We start from the raw sequence: 23,831 nt of genomic DNA, 5'->3' as shown, positions 1-23,831 counted from the left end.
ATATGGGATTCCAATCGGTGACTACACTGGTCCCTATCACAGAGGGATCTTGCTATATATAAAAGGGGAGGTTCTAAAAGTGGGAGGAGCATTCTAAACATTGGGTGGGGTCATTCTAATTGTAAGATGGGGAGTTATAAAGTGGAAAGGCCATTTTACAGTGGGAGTGGACATGGAAGAGCATCCCAAATGTGAGAAAATAATTCTGAATAGTGGAAGGGCAAATCATTTTGTGACTGAGATGATTAAATGCACTTGTGTTTAGACCTGTTAATTAAACATGATGGAAAATAAACATGTTTATGAATATAAAATATTTATTAAATCACTCTTTTTATCATGAATTCATTTAAACACACACCTGTACGAGAAACCAAGAGATCAGAACAGACACCCAGGGGTTACCACTGCCAGATGTGTGTTTAGCCGGAGACAGAGCCCGACCTGGGACAGAGAGACAGACAGAGAGACAGACAGCTGATATGATCAGATCACACTCCTTATATTTGCACTTAAAGCACGAGAAGCATCACGCCTGATGAATAAACAACAGCAGGAGAATCGATCACTCTTTCATCTAGATATTTATCCTGCAAACATCCATAAATGTGCTACACCGAATATGTTTAATCACCAAGACAAAGTGAGACATTATATGCAAATGAGGCTCATTAGGGGGTGTGCGAAATTCACAAAGGTCGCTTAAGAGTTATGAACCACAATCAACAGGAATGTGCATGTGACGTGATCATATGTGTTGTGTTAACGCTGTAGTGACTAGCGTAATGACTGAAAATGTTTACGAGCGTTTTGCGTTTACTCACCAAACAAGTCATCTCGTGCCAGAGCGTAGAGGATGCGGGACGCTCCAATCAGATTACTCATAGAGGCGGACAGCGTGGAGCAATACACACCGATTGTTACGAAGGGATGCCACACGTTAATGTCTCTAAGAAAACTATAATCTTTCTGCAAAAGAATTCTAGAGGAAGAGAGAGACAGATAGACAGAGAGAGACAGACAGACAGAGAGAGAGTTATTATCCAGGATCAAGCATCGTCTAAGCCCAGCAGCCCAGCTTACTTTCTACGCTAAAAATACATGGGTCATCCCGTGACAACTCAACCCAGAGGTCCCCAACTCAAAATGTTGTTTATTGTAATTTATTTATTTGTACTGGTAAAATAAAAACATAAGTGAAGATGAAAGCCAAAATATTAAATGCAATGGATCAATATTTACTATGTAATCAAAAGTCGAAATAGCAATTTTCGCCTATGATTTGAGCAAAACTACACGTCAAAAAAATGATCTTAGAACGGTGCCAGTATCATGATTTTAATTTTACCCAGAGATAAGTAAGTCTATTACTGAAAACAGATGACTTCAGCAGCTCTTGATGCATTATATGCCAATGGTGTCAGTCCAAAAATGGGAAAAAACACTTTTTTTGTGTTGTTTTTCCAAAGTTGGAGTGACTGTAACTCCAGAAATGTTGCAGATATCTTAATATCATTTTAATTTCTGGTGTAGAACAAACTTTCCTTTTTGTATCTTCATTTTTAAGGCCCTATATAGTTAAATCCCTGAGCTATGGAGCTCTCATTGTGGCTCCGTGGGAACATTTTTAAATATTAGACATCTTCAAAGGTCGAAAACCACATGTGGGTTGCATGGCACGAAACTAGTTTTTCACATCCAACAAAACCAAGTACACACAATGTTGAAACTAGAAACAAACCATTTTTTATTCACATGAAAGCAATGTCAAAATCTACATTTTGGAGAGTCCATTCCAGCCGGGGACGTCTCTGAAGTTTGGTATAACCCATATAACAGTTATATGTGTCAACGGATCCCTCAGTGTGCAAATATCCACTGGAAATGTGTTTGTACGGTAGTAAATATGCTTGCAATGGAAGTCTAATGGGCAAGTGTAACGGGTGGTTAAAAAGCAAAAATGTGAAGCTTTTTTTTGTTAAAGCACTAACATGAATTCTGTATAAATGTGTGTTATTTGAGCAGTATAGGGTCAAAGTTGTCCTTCTAGAGTTGAACTACTTTTCGGATTTCAAGTGATTTTATTCCATTAGTCTCCTGCGAACACATGTAATGGGATAAACAGGGTACAATGTGCTAAAAATTAGTTTTTTGCTGGTCTAAGCTGGTTTAGCCATTGGTGAAAGACCAGCTAAACACCACAGGCTGATTTAAGCTGTTAAAAATGATTTTTCATGGTGCCGCCCCATTCACACTTTTATTGTTCCAAGCGAATCACTGAATAAAAAATGTTGTCCCTCATCCCCTAGATATACTTACACATTTATTCTTAAATATTCCTCTAAAATATAGCACATTCTGGACTAATGTGCCTCTTACGAAAAGCTAACAGAAGTAAATCTAATACTTAATTGTAATAATAAAAGAAATCACATAGAAAGATTGCTTTTAAATACGAGTCAGATAAAGATGGTCTTATTTTCTGTCTCTAGGTCTCTCCAATCTCTTTAGTTGAAACTCCTCTCACGCTTCCTTTCAGCTTGAGTGATTTTAATAGCATCATCGTGGCTCTATTAAGTATTATACAGACCAATCAGAGATCTGAACACAATTATTTCACTTAAAGAGCGCCTGTCTGTCTCTCTCTCTCGCTCACATACAAACTACAGAAGCACAAAATCCAAAACGTCAATCGTCCATGTTAGCGTCCATCCTTGTGTGTGTGAGTTTAGCAGCTGCAGCAGTCAGTATTTTTTATTGGGTATTAATTTAGGTGGCAGGAGCCGAATGAATCTAAATACTGACAGCTGCAAACAAACAGCACTATTAGAAGAGCAATGCGACAGAGACAGATACGTCACTTTCACCTTGCCCTGTTCCAAGTATTGATCGAAGCCATTTGGATCGGGCTCCTGGTTAAACGGTGTGTGTGCTGTGAGAATGAAATCATTTCTGTTGGCTGAACGGAGGAAAGAAATAGAGACCCAACTAATAAACAAGTTTAACATATGGTATATAGTACATCTAACTTGTTTCAAAGCATTGGCAGCGTCTGATTTAAGGGGCGTTTACACTGATGGCGATTTACAGCTACTGGAAGTCTAGTGGTGCAGTAACGTTTTGATAATTGATAAATCGATTGAATACTTCCTTGTTTAATCTGTTATTTTAGAGTGGGAGTGTCTGAATAAAGGGATGTTCAAATTAATAGTGATTTGCAGCAACAAAGCTACAGCAAGCCTAGGGCTAAAACTTATGTCTGCTTTGATAATCGATTAATCGGTCGAGTATTTCTTCGATTAATCGGATATTTCACAGCTGCTGAATTAAGGGAAGTCAACACTGATATTGATTTGTATTGACAAAGTAACCAGAAGTCTTGTGTTCCAACCATAGACTGTAAAAAAAGATGGCCGACACCCCTTCACTCTTTTCCATTGGTGAGAACTGAAGCCGCCAGTGTCCCGATATGGCGCTGACATCTTGGGACTTGAGTCTGCGCAGTTGCGATTTTGGGACCAGACCTGCGCAGTAGTGAGCAGGAAGTAAAGCCGCGAAATCAAGGCCCCGCCCTCACTCTCGCTGAATCAATCGCAAGGACACACCTGCACTTTTGACTTATGACGGTGTGAAATAATTAATTATAGAAATTTAGATATTAAATTTAAAGCTCCAATCTCCTCAGTCCTCCGAAGATCCCGAAACAAAGTTGGTGCTTCAGTGACTACTTCGCTCAGAGAACCTGTCAATCACAGCTGTCAATCATGATGTCACAGCAGCGTTTTTATAGCATCAAATAACTAAAAACAAACTTATTTTGAAAACAAACACTTGAAATGACATCAACGTGATAGAAACGACAGTAAATGACAGAAACTATCTTTGGAAAAAAGATATGTGAAGTGTAATTTAATTGTTTAGTTGGTCTCACGTCCCGTTGAATAACATGGGGAGGCGGGGCTTATGACCTATACTAGGACCAGCCACCGGGGGGCGATCGAGACGTTTTGGCTTCACTTTTGAGGGATTGTGCAGCACACTTGGTTCCAACGAACAACTATTTAGATAATCGATTAATCTGTCGACCATTTCTTCGATTATTCGAGTAATCAGACATTTCGCGGCAGTAAAGGACTGTTCAGACAGAACACGTTCTTGTGTTAAAGGAACAGAATACAGATGTCTTGAGATGAGTTTTAAAAGTTATTTTTGACTTGACACGGCATCTCAAAAATGCAGTACTCATGCACGATGTGATGAAAAAGCAGTGCAACGATCAAAGATGCCTGCCAAGCGCATGTCCTCAAAGGAATACAAAAATATTACATACGGACACAAAAAATATGTTTTTACACTGACAGCAATTTACAGCGACAAAGCGACTGAAAGTCTATGGCTGCAACTTGCAACTATTTTACTGATTAATTTGTCGATTATGTCTCAAATTAATCTGCAGCCCCTCACATGAACGGATATAAAGCATTGAGCGCTGCTACAATTTATGAATAAACACTTCCCCTTCAGAATGTACATTTCTAGCTGAGAAAGACCTCATGATATTTCCGCCTGCAACACATCGCTTTTGTGATAACATTTTAAAAAGGAATGACCAGTTGTGCATCCACCAATCACATAAATGCATCCAGCAGTAGCAACACCAACTACAATCAACAATACAACCACTCGCCGACCTCGAGAGATAAAACGAGGGTGAACGGGGTAGAAAGGGGTGAGAAATGGCTCTTGAGTTAAGTGCTCCTCTGAGACGAGTTGAGCAGGATCATTAAATGAGATCAATAACTAACAAGCCCTGCTCACATCTTTCAATCCATCTCTCTCACCTCACGGTCTCTATCAGTCCATCTAACACACCACTGTATCACCACTCCGTTTCTCATCCCTCTATCTGTTCCTTCTTTTCTACAGACAAGAGAAAACCCCTTTTTAAAATAGAGACAGGGTTTAATGTTTTAAAGGGATCATATAGTGAGAAATATTATACAGTATGTATCTGTACTCTACAGACTATAAGAGTTCATCTCCCGTCCAAAAACAGAGCATTAATTCAAGCTGAACGGCAAAAATGAGTCGCTCTAAACTTCCACAAATTACTGGCATCAGATCAGACAGATTAATGCATCATGAATGATGACGGTTCAGTGTCCTTAAACGCCTCCTGTCACAGTGAGGTAATAAGAAGGAAGTAGGAAATACCCCATTATTCCTAACAGCAGAACTAATGCTAAAATGTGGTAAAGTGTGTCAAAGCTTGTTCTGTTTCTGGCTGTGTGTTGCCCATGCCGCTCTGCAGATCCTCACTCAAAAAAACGATTTATGACGATGGATATGCCAAAATAAATTTAAGTACATTCAACAAGATAGTGGTGATGAGTTTGATTCATTTAAGTGACTCGTTACTTTTGATTCCGTTAGCTAAAAAGATTAGTTCAGATTAGTTCATTGACCATTTCTTCAAGTTACACATTTGCGCCTGAAGATGGCGCCAAATGACCGTGATCCTCGTTCATGGTGACCAATTAATTCATGTCGTATGTGAGCAAGTGCACCAGTACATTGGATTCGTTCACAAACAAATTGACGGACAGGTTCATTGAAGGGGTGTATTCACGCAATGATATGTTCCTTCACAGCCCGTTCTTGAAAGCTTTTGGCTTGTGATTTAGTCAGTCTTTAAAGTAAGAGAAATGTAATTTGCATGTCTACAAATATCTACAAAAGACACTTAAAAATGTCAGTTTAAACACCATTACCATTTTCACCACTAATGTCAAGACTTATCTTCTTATATTTTGTCTAATGCTTGGCTTAACTTTTACCAAGACAGAGAAAAAGTTGTTAATAATAATAATAATAATATCTTTTACTGTGCACAAAAGCACAACATTTCCATTTGTGTTTAATGTAATTTTTACTGTACATCTTGTGTCATTTTTGCACATTCATAAATTGGGGTTATGTGCATAGATCTAAACTTGTCTGTCTCTCCTTGTTGAACATGATTGACTCGCATGCCGAACTGAACAAATGACATGAATCTTCTCGTTCAATAGTTAAGCAGATACTTGTTTACAAACTAGGTGACGGACATGAATTAAATGAACGACTTGCTCAAAGTTTGCCAGTTCATTCATGAACGACATGTCTCATCTCGTTCGGACTCAAATGACCGACTCGACAAGTTCAGTGGTGTATTTGTTCAGTGGGTCGAACCAATGATGTGCTCCATCAAAGCCACACTCCAATGCTATTGGCTCATGCTTTACTCACTCTTTACAGGCATGAAAATCCACCAAAGCAGTCTCGCACTTCAAACAGGTTTTTTTTAGGGTAAGGATGTCTCTTTTGTTCACCTCTCATTTACTTATTAGGACACTGTTGGTTAGGTTTAGGTTGATTTAGGTTAGGGAGGTGTGTTTTACTCATTAAAACCTCCATCTATCATCTACCTTAAAAACCGCATCTGATTACGTCACCATTTCACTCGCATTTGATGCCCCCTGCTGGACATATCACTGGGAAAATGCAGCCAAACGTGTAATTAAGCACGTCATTTCGTTTTGCAAAAAAGTTGCTACCATCACGTAATGTTCATGAGATCAAGCTGACTAATTTTCATGAGCTGTGCTGATTAATGTATTAGTTGAAGCAAATGGAGCCAGTTTGAAATGAACAATCAATGCTCCCTGTTGGAGCCATCAGTTTGTGTTATTTCAACATTTAATAACACAATTCCACGTGAAGAACTACACTACCCATAATCCTGAAGAGAGATACACCAATCAGAGAAGAGCTCTGCAGCTCCGCCTCCTGCCATGATGCAATCGAGTCGCTCTCCCTACACTCTCTCATATATTTGTATATATCTGAACATTTAGCAAAAAACCTACATAGCTTCTATACTTATAACCAATCAATAGTTCACCCAACATGCATCACTGATGTGTAAACGTGGAAGGTCATGTGTTGATGCCAAAATGTTGTGGAAGTTCAGAATGAGTCGATACTGTGGCTTCAACAAACGGAGGAAGTTTTAAGTTCTGCAAGTTTCAGTGTGTTTTCATTGTACAGTGAGCTGTTTAACTTCACAAGATCAAGTAAAATTGTATTTCTCATGATATGAGCCCAAAATATTTCTTATAATTTTTCTCTCTATAATGCACCTCTTTATTCCATAAAAGAATAAGCCCTTAAATGTTCATGTGTGTGTGCAAGAGTTGCAATATTACACTGCCACCTGCAGGTCAACTAGTGTACTGCATCAATCTCTGCTGACAGAAAACACCATTTATTCTCTCTTTATTAAGTCAATTAATCTTTAATGTACAACCACCCCCCCTCAGTTGTCATGGCAACGGGCAGCGGATCTCCACAGCGATCAGAGTTTGGTATTTTGAGATGACAGTGACGAGACACAGATTGATGGCTTTAATAATAACATGAAATATGGATTTTTAATCTCTCACATTCAAAGTGACATAATTGAATTCCCTAATAAACACGGACCCTGAAACCGTCACAAGCCGTTTCTCTTCCTGTAACTCAGGAACAATTCTGCTTTTCATATTGAATTGTTCCAAAACTACAGACAAGATAGTTTAAGTTGCTTCAAGATTCTCATAACACCTGGTAACTTAAAAATCACAAACATTCGGCATATTTAAGACTATTTCCAGCTTTACAGTGAATAAAGTCTGATAAAAGCCTCAAAGGCATGTATATACACTAAAGATTTGGAGTGAAACTGCATTTATTTGCGAGTGTGAATCCCCTGAATGATCATTTTCTCTGCTGAACGAGTAATGGTTGACACAGTGATAAATCACAGCCATGGTTTGGTGTGTCCCGACTGTAAACAAAAAATATGGAAGCCAATTGTTTAACCTGTTTGACAAAACTAACATTTGTAAATATACAGACATGTTATCATTAGCAATTCCTGCAGTAAACCGCTGTTGACAAATGCATTGTTTATGCTGGTTTCAAACAGTGCTCTCTCGCTCTCTCTCTCTCTCTCTCTCTCTGTGTGTGTGTGTGTCTCTCTCTCTCTCTCTCTCTCTCTCTCTCTCTGTGTGTGTCTCTCTCTCTCTCTCTCTCTCTCTCTCTCTCTCTCTCTCAGTACTGCATCAACAACTATCTGTTCAGTTTAGTTGCGAATATTTAAGAGCTTTATTTTGCTTGCATAACTGACAAACAAAAATGTTAAATGACAAAGTGTAGCTCAGAAAAAAGATCTTTTCTTACTGTGTATTTTTTGTCTTATTTTCTGCTACAAAGACATTTTTTAAATGAGTTGAGGAGCGGGATGACCCAAACCCCAAGTCTTGTTTTCAGAGAAATCGAACTAAATTAAGTGCGGTTCATGTTTAAAAACATTTGTCTAATGGATTAAGTAAAATAAACTTGTTTTCCCCGTCACAGGAAAATAATTTTTTCTTGTTAGCAGAATAAACGTTAAAACATTTTGAGAGTAGATTTCTCTAAAAACAAGAAAAAATATCTACATAAAAATAGAGTTTAAATATGTTTACTGAAATTTTGAAAAAACAATAAATCTGCATGGGTCACATTGTTTGATATCGAATCAGAAGAAGGTCCGTGTTTATCGTTTATGGCGAAATGAATGTGACACTATTTACCACAAGGACAGAAAAAGCACTGCATACAAAGAGAAGTGAGACGGACTCTAGATAATGTACAATCTGAATCTCATGTGCTGTTTAACAGAGGAACCGTTCAGTCCACAAACCTCCAGTGTGACACACACACACACACACACACACACATTGACTTTCCTCATGCAGGTCATGTGAGGTGCACATGATCCTTCACATGAGGGTAGTAGAATTATGAGCGCGCACACACACGCACACACATTTGCTCAGCTATTTATATGGGGACATACCATAGACTACTATTGTTTTAACATGAAGCTAACTTTAATTAGCCGACTCTTAAACTAACCCTAAGCCACAACCTAAACCTAACCTTAACAGGAAACTTTCTGTATCATTACAATTTAGAAAAAAAATCATTATTTCATTTATGTAGGAGTCATTTTCCCAGAATGAGGACATCCCAAAATGTCCACAAAGGGAGTTTTTGTATCACTTTTGGATACAATTATGGTGAAATACATGCACACACACACACACACACACACACACACACACAGTATTACTCAATCTAGCTCTCAGATCCACTGAAGTCTTTGTAAACCACTTCAGTTCTGTGATAAAAACATTTCAAAAGATTCTCTTTCATTATCACACACACTTTACATTCAGTCTCTGCTTCATTATTTTCTTTGTGTGTGTGTCTGTTTGTGTGTCTGTCTGTGTGTGTGTCGGTGTGTGTGACTGTGTGTGTTACCGGTCACAGGTGCAACAGATGAGAACACTAAGCAGGTTGTAGATGATGAAGGTAAAGATGACGGCCGTGATGGTGCCACGAGGAATCGAGTAACTGGGGCTCTTCAGATCACCTGATACAAACACACACACACACACTAACACAATCAGAGTGATGCATCGCTAACGATGTCAGATATATCACAGAATAAACGTATGTAAATAATAAAAACCTTCAGTTTTCACAAATAGTGCATTTAACACTTATTAACTCCAGTAAACTGTAGTAAACACTGGTAAACTGCAGTTAAAAGTGCAGTTAACACTTATTAACTCCAGTAAACTGTAGTAAACACTGGTAAACTGCAGTTAAAAGTCCAGTTAACACTTATTAACTCTAGTAAACTGGTAAACTGCAGTTAAAAGTGCAGTTAACACTTATTAACTCCAGTAAACTGAAGTAAACACTGGTAAACTGCAGTTAAAAGTGCAGTTAACACTTATTAACTCCAGTAAACTGAAGTAAACACTGGTAAACTGCAGTTAAAAGTCCAGTTAACACTTATTAACTCCAGTAAACTGAAGTAAACACTGGTAAACTGCAGTTAAAAGTCCAGTTAACACTTATTAACTCCAGTAAACTGAAGTAAACACTGGTAAACTGCAGTTAAAAGTGCAGTTAACACTTATTAACTCCAGTAAACTGAAGTAAACACTGGTAAACTGCAGTTAAAAGTGCAGTTAACACTTATTAACTCCAGTAAACTGTAGTAAACACTGGTAAACTGCAGTTAAAAGTCCAGTTAACACTTATTAACTCCAGTAAACTGAAGTAAACACTGGTAAACTGCAGTTAAAAGTCCAGTTAACACTTATTAACTCCAGTAAACTGTAGTAAACACTGGTAAACTGCAGTTAAAAGACCAGTTAACACTTATTAACTCCAGTAAACTGAAGTAAACACTGGTAAACTGCAGTTAAAAGTCCAGTTAACACTTATTAACTCCAGTAAACTGTAGTAAACACTGGTAAACTGCAGTTAAAAGTGCAGTTAACACTTATTAACTCCAGTAAACTGAAGTAAACACTGGTAAACTGCAGTTAAAAGTGCAGTTAACACTTATTAACTCCAGTAAACTGAAGTAAACACTGGTAAACTGCAGTTAAAAGTGCAGTTAACACTTATTAACTCCAGTAAACTGAAGTAAACACTGGTAAACTGCAGTTAAAAGTGCAGTTAACACTTATTAACTCCAGTAAACTGAAGTAAACACTGGTAAACTGCAGTTAAAAGTGCAGTTAACACTTATTAACTCCAGTAAACTGTAGTAAACACTGGTAAACTGCAGTTAGAAGTGCAGTTAACACTTATTAACTCCAGTAAACTGAAGTAAACACTGGTAAACTGCAGTTAAAAGTGCAGTTAACACTTATTAACTCCAGTAAACTGAAGTAAACACTGGTAAACTGCAGTTAAAAGTCCAGTTAACACTTATTAACTCCAGTAAACTGTAATAAACACTGGTAAACTGCAGTTAAAAGTCCAGTTAACACTTATTAACTCCAGTAAACTGTAATAAACACTGGTAAACTGCAGTTAAAAGTCCAGTTAACACTTTTTAACTCTAGTAAACTGGTAAACTGCAGTTAAAAGTCCAGTTAACACTTATTAACTCCAGTAAACTGTAGTAAACACTGGTAAACTGCAGTTAAAAGTCCAGTTAACACTTATTAACTCCAGTAAACTGAAGTAAACACTGGTAAACTGCAGTTAAAAGTGCAGTTAACACTTATTAACTCCAGTAAACTGAAGTAAACACTGGTAAACTGCAGTTAAAAGTGCAGTTAACACTTATTAACTCCAGTAAACTGTAAGTAAACACTGGTAAACTGCAGTTAAAAGTGCAGTTAACACTTATTAACTCCAGTAAACTGAAGTAAACACTGGTAAACTGCAGTTAAAAGTCCAGTTAACACTTATTAACTCTAGTAAACTGTAATAAACACTGGTAAACTGCAGTTAAAAGTCCAGTTAACACTTTTTAACTCTAGTAAACTGGTAAACTGCAGTTAAAAGTGCAGTTAACATTTATTAACTCTAGTAAACTGTAGTAAACACTGGTAAACTGCAGTTAGAAGTGCAGTTAACACTTATTAACTCCAGTAAACTGTAGTAAACACTGGCAAACTGCAGTTAAAAGTCCAGTTAACACTTATTAACTCCAGTAAACTGTAGTAAACACTGGTAAACTGCAGTTAGAAGTGCAGTTAAAACTTATTAACTCCAGTAAACTGTAGTAAACACTGGTAAACTGCAGTTAAAAGTCCAGTTAACACTTATTAACTCCAGTAAACTGTAGTAAACACTGGTAAACTGCAGTTAGAAGTGCAGTTAACACTTATTAACTCCAGTAAACTGTAGTAAACACTGGTAAACTGCAGTTAAAAGTGCAGTTAACACTTATTAACTCCTGTAAACTGTAGTAAACACTGGTAAACTGCAGTTAAAAGTGCAGTTAACACTTATTAACTCCAGTAAACTGAAGTAAACACTGGTAAACTGCAGTTAAAAGTCCAGTTAACACTTATTAACTCCAGTAAACTGAAGTAAACACTGGTAAACTGCAGTTAAAAGTGCAGTTAACACTTATTAACTCCAGTAAACTGTAGTAAACACTGGTAAACTGCAGTTAAAAGTCCAGTTAACACTTATTAACTCTAGTAAACTGTAATAAACACTGGTAAACTGCAGTTAAAAGTCCAGTTAACACTTTTTAACTCTAGTAAACTGGTAAACTGCAGTTAAAAGTGCAGTTAACACTTATTAACTCCAGTAAACTGTAGTAAACACTGGTAAACTGCAGTTAAAAGTGCAGTTAACACTTATTAACTCCAGTAAACTGAAGTAAACACTGGTAAACTGCAGTTAGAAGTGCAGTTAACACTTATTAACTCCAGTAAACTGTAGTAAACACTGGTAAACTGCAGTTAAAAGTCCAGTTAACACTTATTAACTCTAGTAAACTGTAATAAACACTGGTAAACTGCAGTTAAAAGTGCAGTTAACACTTATTAACTCTAGTAAACTGAAGTAAACACTGGTAAACTGCAGTTAAAAGTGCAGTTAACATTTATTAACTCCAGTAAACTGTAGTAAACACTGGTAAACTGCAGTTAAAAGTCCAGTTAACACTTATTAACTCCAGTAAACTGAAGTAAACACTGGTAAACTGCAGTTAAAAGTCCAGTTAACACTTTTTAACTCTAGTAAACTGAAGTAAACACTGGTAAACTGCAGTTAGAAGTGCAGTTAACACTTATTAACTCCAGTAAACTGAAGTAAACACTGGTAAACTGCAGTTAAAAGTGCAGTTAACACTTATTAACTCCAGTAAACTGAAGTAAACACTGGTAAACTGCAGTTAAAAGTCCAGTTAACACTTATTAACTCTAGTAAACTGTAATAAACACTGGTAAACTGCAGTTAAAAGTCCAGTTAACACTTTTTAACTCTAGTAAACTGGTAAACTGCAGTTAAAAGTCCAGTTAACACTTATTAACTCCAGTAAACTGTAGTAAACACTGGTAAACTGCAGTTAAAAGTCCAGTTAACACTTATTAACTCCAGTAAACTGAAGTAAACACTGGTAAACTGCAGTTAAAAGTGCAGTTAACACTTATTAACTCCAGTAAACTGAAGTAAACACTGGTAAACTGCAGTTAAAAGTGCAGTTAACACTTATTAACTCCAGTAAACTGTAGTAAACACTGGTAAACTGCAGTTAAAAGTGCAGTTAACACTTATTAACTCCAGTAAACTGAAGTAAACACTGGTAAACTGCAGTTAAAAGTGCAGTTAACACTTATTAACTCCAGTAAACTGTAGTAAACACTGGTAAACTGCAGTTAAAAGTCCAGTTAACACTTATTAACTCCAGTAAACTGAAGTAAACACTGGTAAACTGCAGTTAAAAGTGCAGTTAACACTTATTAACTCCAGTAAACTGAAGTAAACACTGGTAAACTGCAGTTAAAAGTGCAGTTAACACTTATTAACTCCAGTAAACTGTAGTAAACACTGGTAAACTGCAGTTAAAAGTCCAGTTAACACTTATTAACTCTAGTAAACTGTAATAAACACTGGTAAACTGCAGTTAAAAGTCCAGTTAACACTTTTTAACTCTAGTAAACTGGTAAACTGCAGTTAAAAGTCCAGTTAACATTTATTAACTCTAGTAAACTGTAGTAAACACTGGTAAACTGCAGTTAGAAGTGCAGTTAACACTTATTAACTCCAGTAAACTGTAGTAAACACTGGCAAACTGCAGTTAAAAGTCCAGTTAACACTTATTAACTCCAGTAAACTGTAGTAAACACTGGTAAACTGCAGTTAAAAGTCCAGTTAACACTTATTAACTCCAGTAAACTGTAGTAAACACTGGTAAACTGCAGTTAGAAGTGCAGTTAACACTTATTAACTCCAGTAAACTGTAGTAAACACTGGTAAACTGCAGTTAAAAGTGCAGTTAACACTTATTAACTCCTGTAAACTGTAGTAAACACTGGTAAACTGCAGTTAAAAGTGCAGTTAACACTTATTAACTCCAGTAAACTGAAGTAAACACTGGTAAACTGCAGTTAAAAGTCCAGTTAACACTTATTAACTCCAGTAAACTGAAGTAAACACTGGTAAACTGCAGTTAAAAGTGCAGCTAACACTTATTAACTCCAGTAAACTGTAGTAAACACTGGTAAACTGCAGTTAAAAGTCCAGTTAACACTTATTAACTCTAGTAAACTGTAATAAACACTGGTAAACTGCAGTTAAAAGTCCAGTTAACACTTTTTAACTCTAGTAAACTGAAGTAAACACTGGTAAACTGCAGTTAAAAGTGCAGTTAACATTTATTATCTCTAGTAAACCGTAGTAAACACTGGCAAACTGCAGTTAAAGTGCAGTTAACACTTATTAACTCCAGTAAATTGTAGTAAACACTGGTAAATCCTAGTAAACATTAGTAAACTAGTTAAATCTAGTAAAAACTAGTGGTAAACTCAGCACACACCAGACATGTTGGATCCAGCCATGATTCCTGTACATCCGTTAAACATCACTGCAAAGACGGTGGCAAATGACATCATCACTCCTGTAGTGTAGTCCACTGTGTAGTTAGCTACACACACACACACACACACACACACACACACACACTAATATATACAGCTGAACAACTCAAGATCAATTAATCATTCAGAATGATGTTTTCACACTTTTCAGAGACTCATGAGACTACTACAGGAAAAATCTGTATAGGCAATACTGCTTTAGAAACAGCCTAGCTGCTGTCGTGACATCTTTCTAATCAATTTACACTTGTGAGTGTGAAACTGCTGATCTATAATCAGTCTATCTATGAGTGATAAGCAAGTCTGGACACAACCTGCAGGGAGTTAAACATAGTAAAAATGTGTTTAATGGAAAGCATTGGTACTATGTTTAGTAAGTTCCTCCCCTCACATGGTTAATGTGTATTTTATACAAGTGATAATCAGCTTGGGTTATCATAAAGCTGGTTACTTGATGTCAACTGAACTCTTCAATTCCTTCAACCAGGAAATGGGCTTTTATGTCTGTACAGAAGTGTTTAAATTCCCATTTCTCTGAATCAAAACTGAAACGGTTCATTTTAACACTCTCACCTTGTAGGTTTCCCGTCAGTGTGTCGAGTTTAAAGCCAGTGAAGTTGGCACTCGTTGGGCCAATGGAGGAGTTCGAGGAGCCGGGCAGAGAGATGGTTTGAGGCCTCACGGCAAAGAAACTGACAAAGATGGTGCCCAAAACCACCATGACGACAAGGAAAATGATGAAGGTGGCTTTAGCGTAGATATGAGCGCCGACCAAACACACCACCAAACAGAGCAGCAAAAGCACCGTGCCATAAAGCAAAGACCACCAGTATCCCATCGGCAACACCGCGTACCCCGAGACAGACACTGATGACCCTCCTGAAAGAGACATTTATAGGTGCAATTTATACCAGGAGTTGGCACAATTAAAGCACCATTACATTCAACTATGACAGCAGAGAAACATGAACATTTCCAGAAGATTTTTATTATTGTTGTCCTTCTGTATACTTTTGAAATTGGCCCCATTGACTTCCATTGTAAGTGCCTCACTGTAACCCCCCATTTTGCAAATGAGCGCCACCTACTGGTAGTGATGTAGAAATATAAACATTAAACTATATCATATAGCACTTAAATAGGCATGTCGTATATCAAATGAAAGCTCTTATTCTCAGAAATATGACTGTGTAGTTTATTTTCTTGTCGTAATGCCACAGTTTGAACGTTTCTCCAAAAAATCACAAAGTGAATACCCACAAACTCTATATCAGCTCTTACTTTAGGTTGTTTTCTTTAAAATTAGCCATTGTTTAATTGTCTGTGAGCTTGTTTGGGTAAATTATACAATGTTATGTCTAAAAAGTTCAGAACAAAATATGCATTCCAGTAGAAAGCATGATTAAGAAATCATCTGCAAAATATATATATTCAAATATTTATGATGAAATGTTAGACAATATCCAACAACACCAAGTTTGAGCTTCTAGACAACTCGGAATGACCACATTTGCTGTTACTGAGGTTGAGGTACGGGTAGGTTTAGGATTAGGGGTTAGAGTTAGGCTTTGGGGTAAGGGTTGGGGTAAAGTTAACAGTGTAACTACAAATGTAATTATATGCAGGTACTTTAAAGCAACAACATATATGTACATAATAAGTATATTGTATCCAATGGTTAAGTGCATAGTACTTAAGGCAACCTAATATAAAGTGGGTCCCATTTCTTTCCCGCTAGCCAACTGTATGCATGTAAATTGAGCTGAGTAAAAAATTGCAGGTGGCAATCACGAAAATACACCAGAGTTGAATAGGATAAGTATGAAGTGAGCCAGTACATCAGGACATTTTGCAATGTCATGATATTGCCCAGGCATATGTAATTTTCCCTCTCTCACTCTTATCTCTAGGTGTGCCAATGTTTGCCTTTCCATTCTTAGGGTTAGTGATTTATAGTCGTTACATACAGTCACGCACACACAAACGGTACCTTCAGGAATTCCAAAGGTTGCGAGAGCCGCCTCTACGACTCCCAGCACATAGAGGGCGCTACCGCACACATTAGCAAAGAAGAACATGATGCCGATACTGCCTCCAATCTCTGGACCCAGAGCACGACTTATCATATCTGTACACACACAACAACAGAAACAACCAGCTAAGGAAATGAAAAAAGGAAGTGTTTATGGGAGGCAACAGTCGTTTATGAAATGTATGAACAGACAAGTGTGTGTGTGTGTGTGTGTGTGTGTGTGTGTGTGTGTGTGGTATGCAAATTTATATTGTGAGTGCATCATGTATTTGAGAGCACCAAAAACTATTTGCACACTTAAATGTTGTTAACACTTTAAAATAATGTTTAATTCATTATTTGATGATTTTATTTTAAAAACGTAATAAATGCTGTAAAGAAATTGTTCATTGTTAGTTAATAGTGCATTAACAAATGTTTATAACTTATTTTAAAAACGTAATGCTGCAAAGATATTGTTCATTGTTAGTTAATAGTGTATTAAAAATGTTTATAACTTTTATTTTAAAAACGTAATAAATGCTGTAAAGATATTGTACATTGTTAGATAATAGTGCATTAACAAATGTTTATAACTTATTTTAAAAACGTAATAAATGATGCAAAGATATTGTTCATTGTTAGTTAATAGTGTATTAAAAATGTTTATAACTTTTATTTTAAAAACGTAATAAATGCTGTAAAGATATTGTTCATTGTTAGTTAATAGTGCATTAACAAATGTTTATAACTTATTTTAAAAACGTAATAAATGATGCAAAGATATTGTTCATTGTTAGTTAATAGTGTATTAACAAATGTTTATAACTTATTTTAAAACGTAATATATGCTGCAAAGATATTGTTCATTGTTAGTTAATAGTGCATTAACAAATGTTTATAACGTTTACAAACGTTATTCTGTAAAGATATTGTTCATTGTTAGTTAATAGTGTATTAACAAATGTTTATAACGTATTTTAAAAATGTAATAAATGCTGTAAAGATATTGTTCATTGTTAGTTAATAGTGCATTAACAAATGTTTATAACTTTTATTTTAAAAACGTAATAAATGCTGTAAATATATTGTTCATTGTTAGTTAATAGTGCATTAACAAATGTTTATAACTTTTATTTTAAAAACGTAATGCTGTAAAGATATTGTTCATTGTTAGTTAATAGTGCATTAACAAATGTTTATAACTTTTATTTTAAAAACGTAATGCTGTAAAGATATTGTTCATTGTTAGTTAATAGTGTATTAACAAATGTTTATAACTTATTTTAAAAATGTAATAAATGCTGTAAAAATATTGTACATTGTTAGTTAATAGTGCATTAACAAATGTTTATAACTTTTATTTTAAAAACGTAATGCTGTAAAGATATTGTTCATTGTTAGTTAATAGTGTATTAACAAATGTTTATAACTTATTTTAAAAATGTAATAAATGCTGTAAAAATATTGTACATTGTTAGTTAATAGTGTATTAACAAATGTTTAGAACTTATTTTAAAACGTAATAAATGCTGCAAAGATATTGTTCATTGTTAGTTACTAGTGTATTAACAAATGTTTATAACTTTTATTTTAAAAACGTAATAAATGCTGTAAAGATATTGTTCATTGTTAGTTAATGGTGCATTAACAAATGTTTATCACTTTTATTTTAAAAACGTAATAAATGCTGTAAAGATATTGTTCATTGTTAGTTACTAGTGTATTAACAAATGTTTATAACTTTTATTTTAAAAACGTAATAAATGCTGTAAAGATATTGTTCATTGTTAGTTAATGGTGCATTAACAAATGTTTATAACTTTTATTTTAAAAACGTAATAAATGCTGTAAAGATATTGTACATTGTTAGTTAATGGTGCATTAACAAATGTTTATAACTTTTATTTTAAAAACGTAATAAATGCTGTAAAGATATTGTTCATTGTTAGTTAATGGTGCATTAACAAATGTTTATAACTTTTATTTTAAAAACGTAATAAATGCTGTAAAGATATTGTTCATTGTTAGTTAATAGTGCATTAACAAATGTTTAGAACTTATTTTAAAACGTAATAAATGCTGCAAAGATATTGTTCATTGTTAGTTACTAGTGTATTAACAAATGTTTATAACTTTTATTTTAAAAACGTAATAAATGCTGTAAAGATATTGTTCATTGTTAGTTAATGGTGCATTAACAAATGTTTATAACTTTTATTTTAAAAACGTAATAAATGCTGTAAAGATATTGTTCATTGTTAGTTAATGGTGCATTAACAAATGTTTATAACTTTTATTTTAAAAACGTAATAAATGCTGCAAAGATATTGTTCATTGTTAGTTACTAGTGTATTAACAAATGTTTATAACTTTTATTTTAAAAACGTAATAAATGCTGTAAAGATATTGTTCATTGTTAGTTAATGGTGCATTAACAAATGTTTATAACTTTTATTTTAAAAACGTAATAAATGCTGTAAAGATATTGTTCATTGTTAGTTAATAGTGTATTAACAAATGTTTATAACTATTTTAAAATGTAATGCTGTAAAGATATTGTCATTAGTTAGAGATTAACAAATGCTTATAAACGATAAATGCTGTAAATATATTGTTCATTGTTAGTTAATAGTGCATTAACAAATGTTTATAACTTATTTTAAAAACGTAATAAATGATGCAAAGATATTGTTAATTGTTAGTTAATAGTGCATTAACAAATGTTTATAACTTTTATTTTAAAAACGTAATGCTGTAAAGATATTGTTCATTGTTAGTTAATAGTTTATTAACAAATGTTTATAACTTATTTTAAAAACGTAATAAATGCTGTAAAGATATTGTTCATTGTTAGTTAATAGTGTATTAACAAATGTTTATAACTTTTATTTTAAAAACGTAATAAATGCTGTAAAGATATTGTTCACTGTTAGTTAATAGTGCATTAACAAATGTTTATAACTTTTATTTTAAAAACGTAATAAATGCTGTAAAGATATTGTTCATTGTTAGTTAATAGTGTATTAACAAATGTTTATCACTTTTATTTTAAAAACGTAATAAATGCTGTAAAGATATTGTTCATTGTTAGTTAATAGTGCATTAACAAATGTTTATAACTTTTATTTTAAAAACGTAATAAATGCTGTAAAGATATTGTTCATTGTTAGTTAATAGTGTATTAACAAATGTTTATAACTTTTATTTTAAAAACGTAATAAATGCTGTAAAGATATTGTTCATTGTTAGTTAATAGTGCATTAACAAATGTTTATAACTTTTATTTTAAAAACGTAATAAATGCTGTAAAGATATTGTTCATTGTTAGTTAATAGTGCATTAACAAATGTTTATAACTTTTATTTTAAAAACGTAATAAATGCTGTAAAGATATTGTTCATTGTTATTTAATAGTGCATTAACAAATGTTTATAACTTATTTTAAAAACGTAATAAATGCTGTAAAGATATTGTTCATTGTTAGTTAATAGTGCATTAACAAATGTTTATAACTTTTATTTTAAAACGTAATAAATGCTGTAAAGATATTGTTCATTGTTAGTTAATAGTGTATTAACAAATGTTTATAACTTATTTTAAAAACGTAATAAATGATGCAAAGATATTGTTCATTGTTAGTTAATAGTGTATTAACAAATGTTTATAACTTATTTTAAAATGTAATAAATACTACAAAGATATTGTTCATTGTTATTTAATAGTGCATTAACAAATGTTTATAACTTTTATTTTAAAAACGTAATAAATGCTGTAAAGATATTGTTCATTGTTAGTTAATAGTGCATTAACAAATGTTTATAACTTATTTTAAAAATGTAATAAATGCTGTAAAGATATTGTTCATTGTTAGTTAATAGTGCATTAACAAATGTTTATAACTTTTATTTTACAAACGTTATTCTGTAAAGATATTGTTCATTGTTAGTTAATAGTGTATTAACAAATGTTTATAACTTATTTTAAAAATGTAATAAATGCTGTAAAGATATTGTTCATTGTTAGTTAATAGTGAGTTAACAAATGTTTATAACTTATTTTAAAAATGTAATAAATGCTGTAAAGATATTGTTCATTGTTAGTTAATAGTGCATTAACAAATGTTTATAACTTATTTTAAAAATGTAATAAATGCTGTAAAGATATTGTTCATTGTTAGTTAATAGTGCATTAACAAATGTTTAAAACGTTTATTTTACAAACGTTATTCTGTAAAGATATTGTTCATTGTTAGTTAATAGTGTATTAACAAATGTTTATAACTTATTTTAAAAATGTAATAAATGCTGTAAAGATATTGTTCATTGTTAGTTAATAGTGAGTTAACAAATGTTTATAACTTATTTTAAAAACGTAATAAATTATGTAAAGATATTGTTCATTGTTAGTTAAGTGTATTAACAAATATTTATAACTTTTATTTTAAAAACGTAATGCTGTAAAGATATTGTTCATTGTTAGTTAATAGTGCATTAACAAATGTTTATAACTTTTATTTTAAAAACGTAATAAATGCTGTAAAGATATTGTTCATTGTTAGTTAAGTGTATTAATAAATGTTTATAACTTATTTTAAAAACGTAATAAATGATGCAAAGATATTGTTCATTGTTAGTTAATAGTGTATTAACAAATGTTTATAACTTATTTTAAAATGTAATAAATGCTGCAAAGATATTGTTCATTGTTAGTTAATAGTGCATTAACAAATGTTTATAACTTTTATTTTAAAAACGTAATAAATGCTGTAAAGATATTGCTCATTGTTAGTTAATAGTGTATTAACAAATGTTTATAACTTATTTTAAAAACGTAATAAATGATGCAAAGATATTGTTCATTGTTAGTTAATACTGTATTAACAAATGTTTATAACTTATTTTAAAATGTAATAAATGCTGCAAAGATATTGTTCATTGTTAGTTAATAGTGCATTAACAAATGTTTATAACTTTTATTTTAAAAACGTAATAAATGCTGCAAAGATATTGTTCATTGTTAGTTAATAGTGCATTAACAAATGTTTATAACTTTTATTTTAAAAACGTAATGCTGTAAAGATATTGTTCATTGTTAGTTAATAGTGCATTAACAAATGTTTATAACTTTTATTTTAAAAACGTAATGCTGTAAAGATATTGTTCATTGTTAGTTAATAGTGCATTAACAAATGTTTATAACTTATTTTAAAAACGTAATAAATGCTGTAAAGATATTGTTCATTGTTAGTTAATAGTGCATTAACAAATGTTTATAACTTTTATTTTAAAAACGTAATGCTGTAAAGATATTGTTCATTGTTAGTTAATAGTGCATTAACAAATGTTTACAACTTTTATTTTAAAAACGTTATTCTGTAAAGATATTGTTCATTGTTAGTTAATAGTGCATTAACAAATGTTTATAACATTTATTTTAAAAACGCAATAAATGATGCAAAGATATTGTTCATTGTTAGTTAATAGTGCATTAACAAATGTTTATAACTTATAACTGTAAAGATATTGTTCATTGTTACTTCATGTGTAAATGTAATATAATGTAAATGAATGGAACATTATTGTAAAGTGTAACTAAAATGTCTAAATGCATTAGAAAACAAAAGTCAAAACTGGCTTCTATTTTAGGTAAATTTTTGATTAAAAAAATAGATTTACAGATCCTAATTTTTACTATAATGCATACAATTATAAATGTGATTCTGGGTCAGTGTGACTCAAAATGATGAAGCATGTCACAAATATCAAAGTAAGTGTCTGGTTTTTTTTTAAAGAAAGATACAAGCATTATTTTCAACAAAATATTTAATTGAAAAAAGCTTGTTTGTTTTGTAAATAAAGGCATAAATTTGTGTTTGTCAGTGTGTTTTAAGAATGTTTAGATATTTTTACTGCAAAGAAGGCAAAAATACTCCAGATGATTCAAAATGTTTAAGCAAAACTCCCTCATTACACACGGAGCATATTGTGTGTGTACAGAGGGTTTGAATTAAGGATACAGTACGCTCCTCCAGCATCAAGCGCTCCGTTTGTAGAGATCGCACACACAGACAGCACCGTCATACTGATGATGAAGTACGCCACCAGGAGCATCAATATCGTCTGATAGAGACCACACTGACCCACAACGAAACCTGCAACGCAATCACAACACACACACAACTCATTGAAACACTACGCTCACACAGCAGCTGAATGTGGTTCTCAGTCCTGTTGAGTTCCACAGAAGAAAGAAAGTCATACGGGTTTGGAACAACATGAGGGTGAGTAAATGATGGCAGAATTCTTTAAAACTGTCCTGCCAGCAGATTCAACAGTGAATGGATAAATTCTCTCTCTCACTCGTGCAGTTCATTCACAGATCAGCTGTTGTAGATCACATGATGCATGTTTAACTGAACTGAGAGGAATGAAGAACAGTCTTTTCCATTGTTTGTTTTTATAAACAAAAGCAATTCTCACAAACTCTGTTTAGCCTTTTGACAATTACGTATATTTTTATATTGAAAGATTTTAATGCATGACCGAAACAAATAATTGAATCTGACATTTGAATCGATTCAATAAAACTGACAGTTTTAATTCATTTACAGAAATTTTACACACTCAATATTTTTGCCTATTTATGAGATTTACGCATTTCAGTTTCATAACAAAATTTCATCAAATTGAATCGACTAATCTTTAATAAAACACAACGTATATATAATTCAATATACAGTATATATATCTCAAATAAAACTGACAGTTTTAATTCATTTACACTAATATTTTAGCATATTTTGAGATTTACACATAAACATTTTGTAACAAATTCCATCAAATTTAATTGTATCATTTAAAAAAAATAACAAAAATGTATTTTACACTATTTTATTTGTATTTTATTTTGATACAAATCACACAGTTTAATTTGATGAAATTGAAATGTGTAAATCACAAAAAAAGAAAAAAAATAGTTTTAATTAAATTTACAGAAATTTGACACATGCAAAATATTTTTGAATTTTATGAGATTTACACATTTCAATTTCATCAAATAGAATTGACTAATCTTTAACAAAATACAATTTATATATAATTAAATATACAGCATATAACTGACAGTTTTAATTAATTCACACTAATATTTTAGCATATTTTGAGAATTCATGAAATTTCAATTTCATAAAAAATTCCATCAAATAGAATTGTATAATAAAAATAATTATTTTATACAAAATAAAAAAATATATATTTTATTTTGTTAAAAATCACAGAGTTTAATTTGAAGAAATTAAAATGTGTAAATATAAATAAAAATAT

The 23,831-nt window shown here is 32.8% G+C and overlaps 1 protein-coding gene across 1 annotated transcript in view; it reads right to left on the bottom strand.

The window, feature by feature from the left end:
* zgc:153039 (uncharacterized protein LOC767698 homolog) overlaps window positions 1-23,831 on the bottom strand; it is a 38,501-nt gene that overhangs the window by 11,824 nt on the left and 2,846 nt on the right. Inside the window, exons 2-8 of the mRNA XM_052110718.1 lie at window positions 22,526-22,660; window positions 16,486-16,623; window positions 15,069-15,374; window positions 14,435-14,542; window positions 9,391-9,502; window positions 825-982; window positions 362-444 (exon numbers count right to left, since the gene is read on the bottom strand). Of these exons, the coding sequence (XP_051966678.1) occupies window positions 362-444; window positions 825-982; window positions 9,391-9,502; window positions 14,435-14,542; window positions 15,069-15,374; window positions 16,486-16,623; window positions 22,526-22,660 (1,040 nt within the window). The remainder of the gene's footprint in view (window positions 1-361; window positions 445-824; window positions 983-9,390; window positions 9,503-14,434; window positions 14,543-15,068; window positions 15,375-16,485; window positions 16,624-22,525; window positions 22,661-23,831) is intronic.

Source organism: Xyrauchen texanus, chromosome 38 (genome assembly GCF_025860055.1).
Source record: "Xyrauchen texanus isolate HMW12.3.18 chromosome 38, RBS_HiC_50CHRs, whole genome shotgun sequence".
Lineage (NCBI taxonomy): Eukaryota > Metazoa > Chordata > Actinopteri > Cypriniformes > Catostomidae > Xyrauchen > Xyrauchen texanus.
The sequence above is the reverse complement of the archived record's forward strand: the minus strand, read 5'-3'. Positions and strand labels throughout refer to the sequence as shown.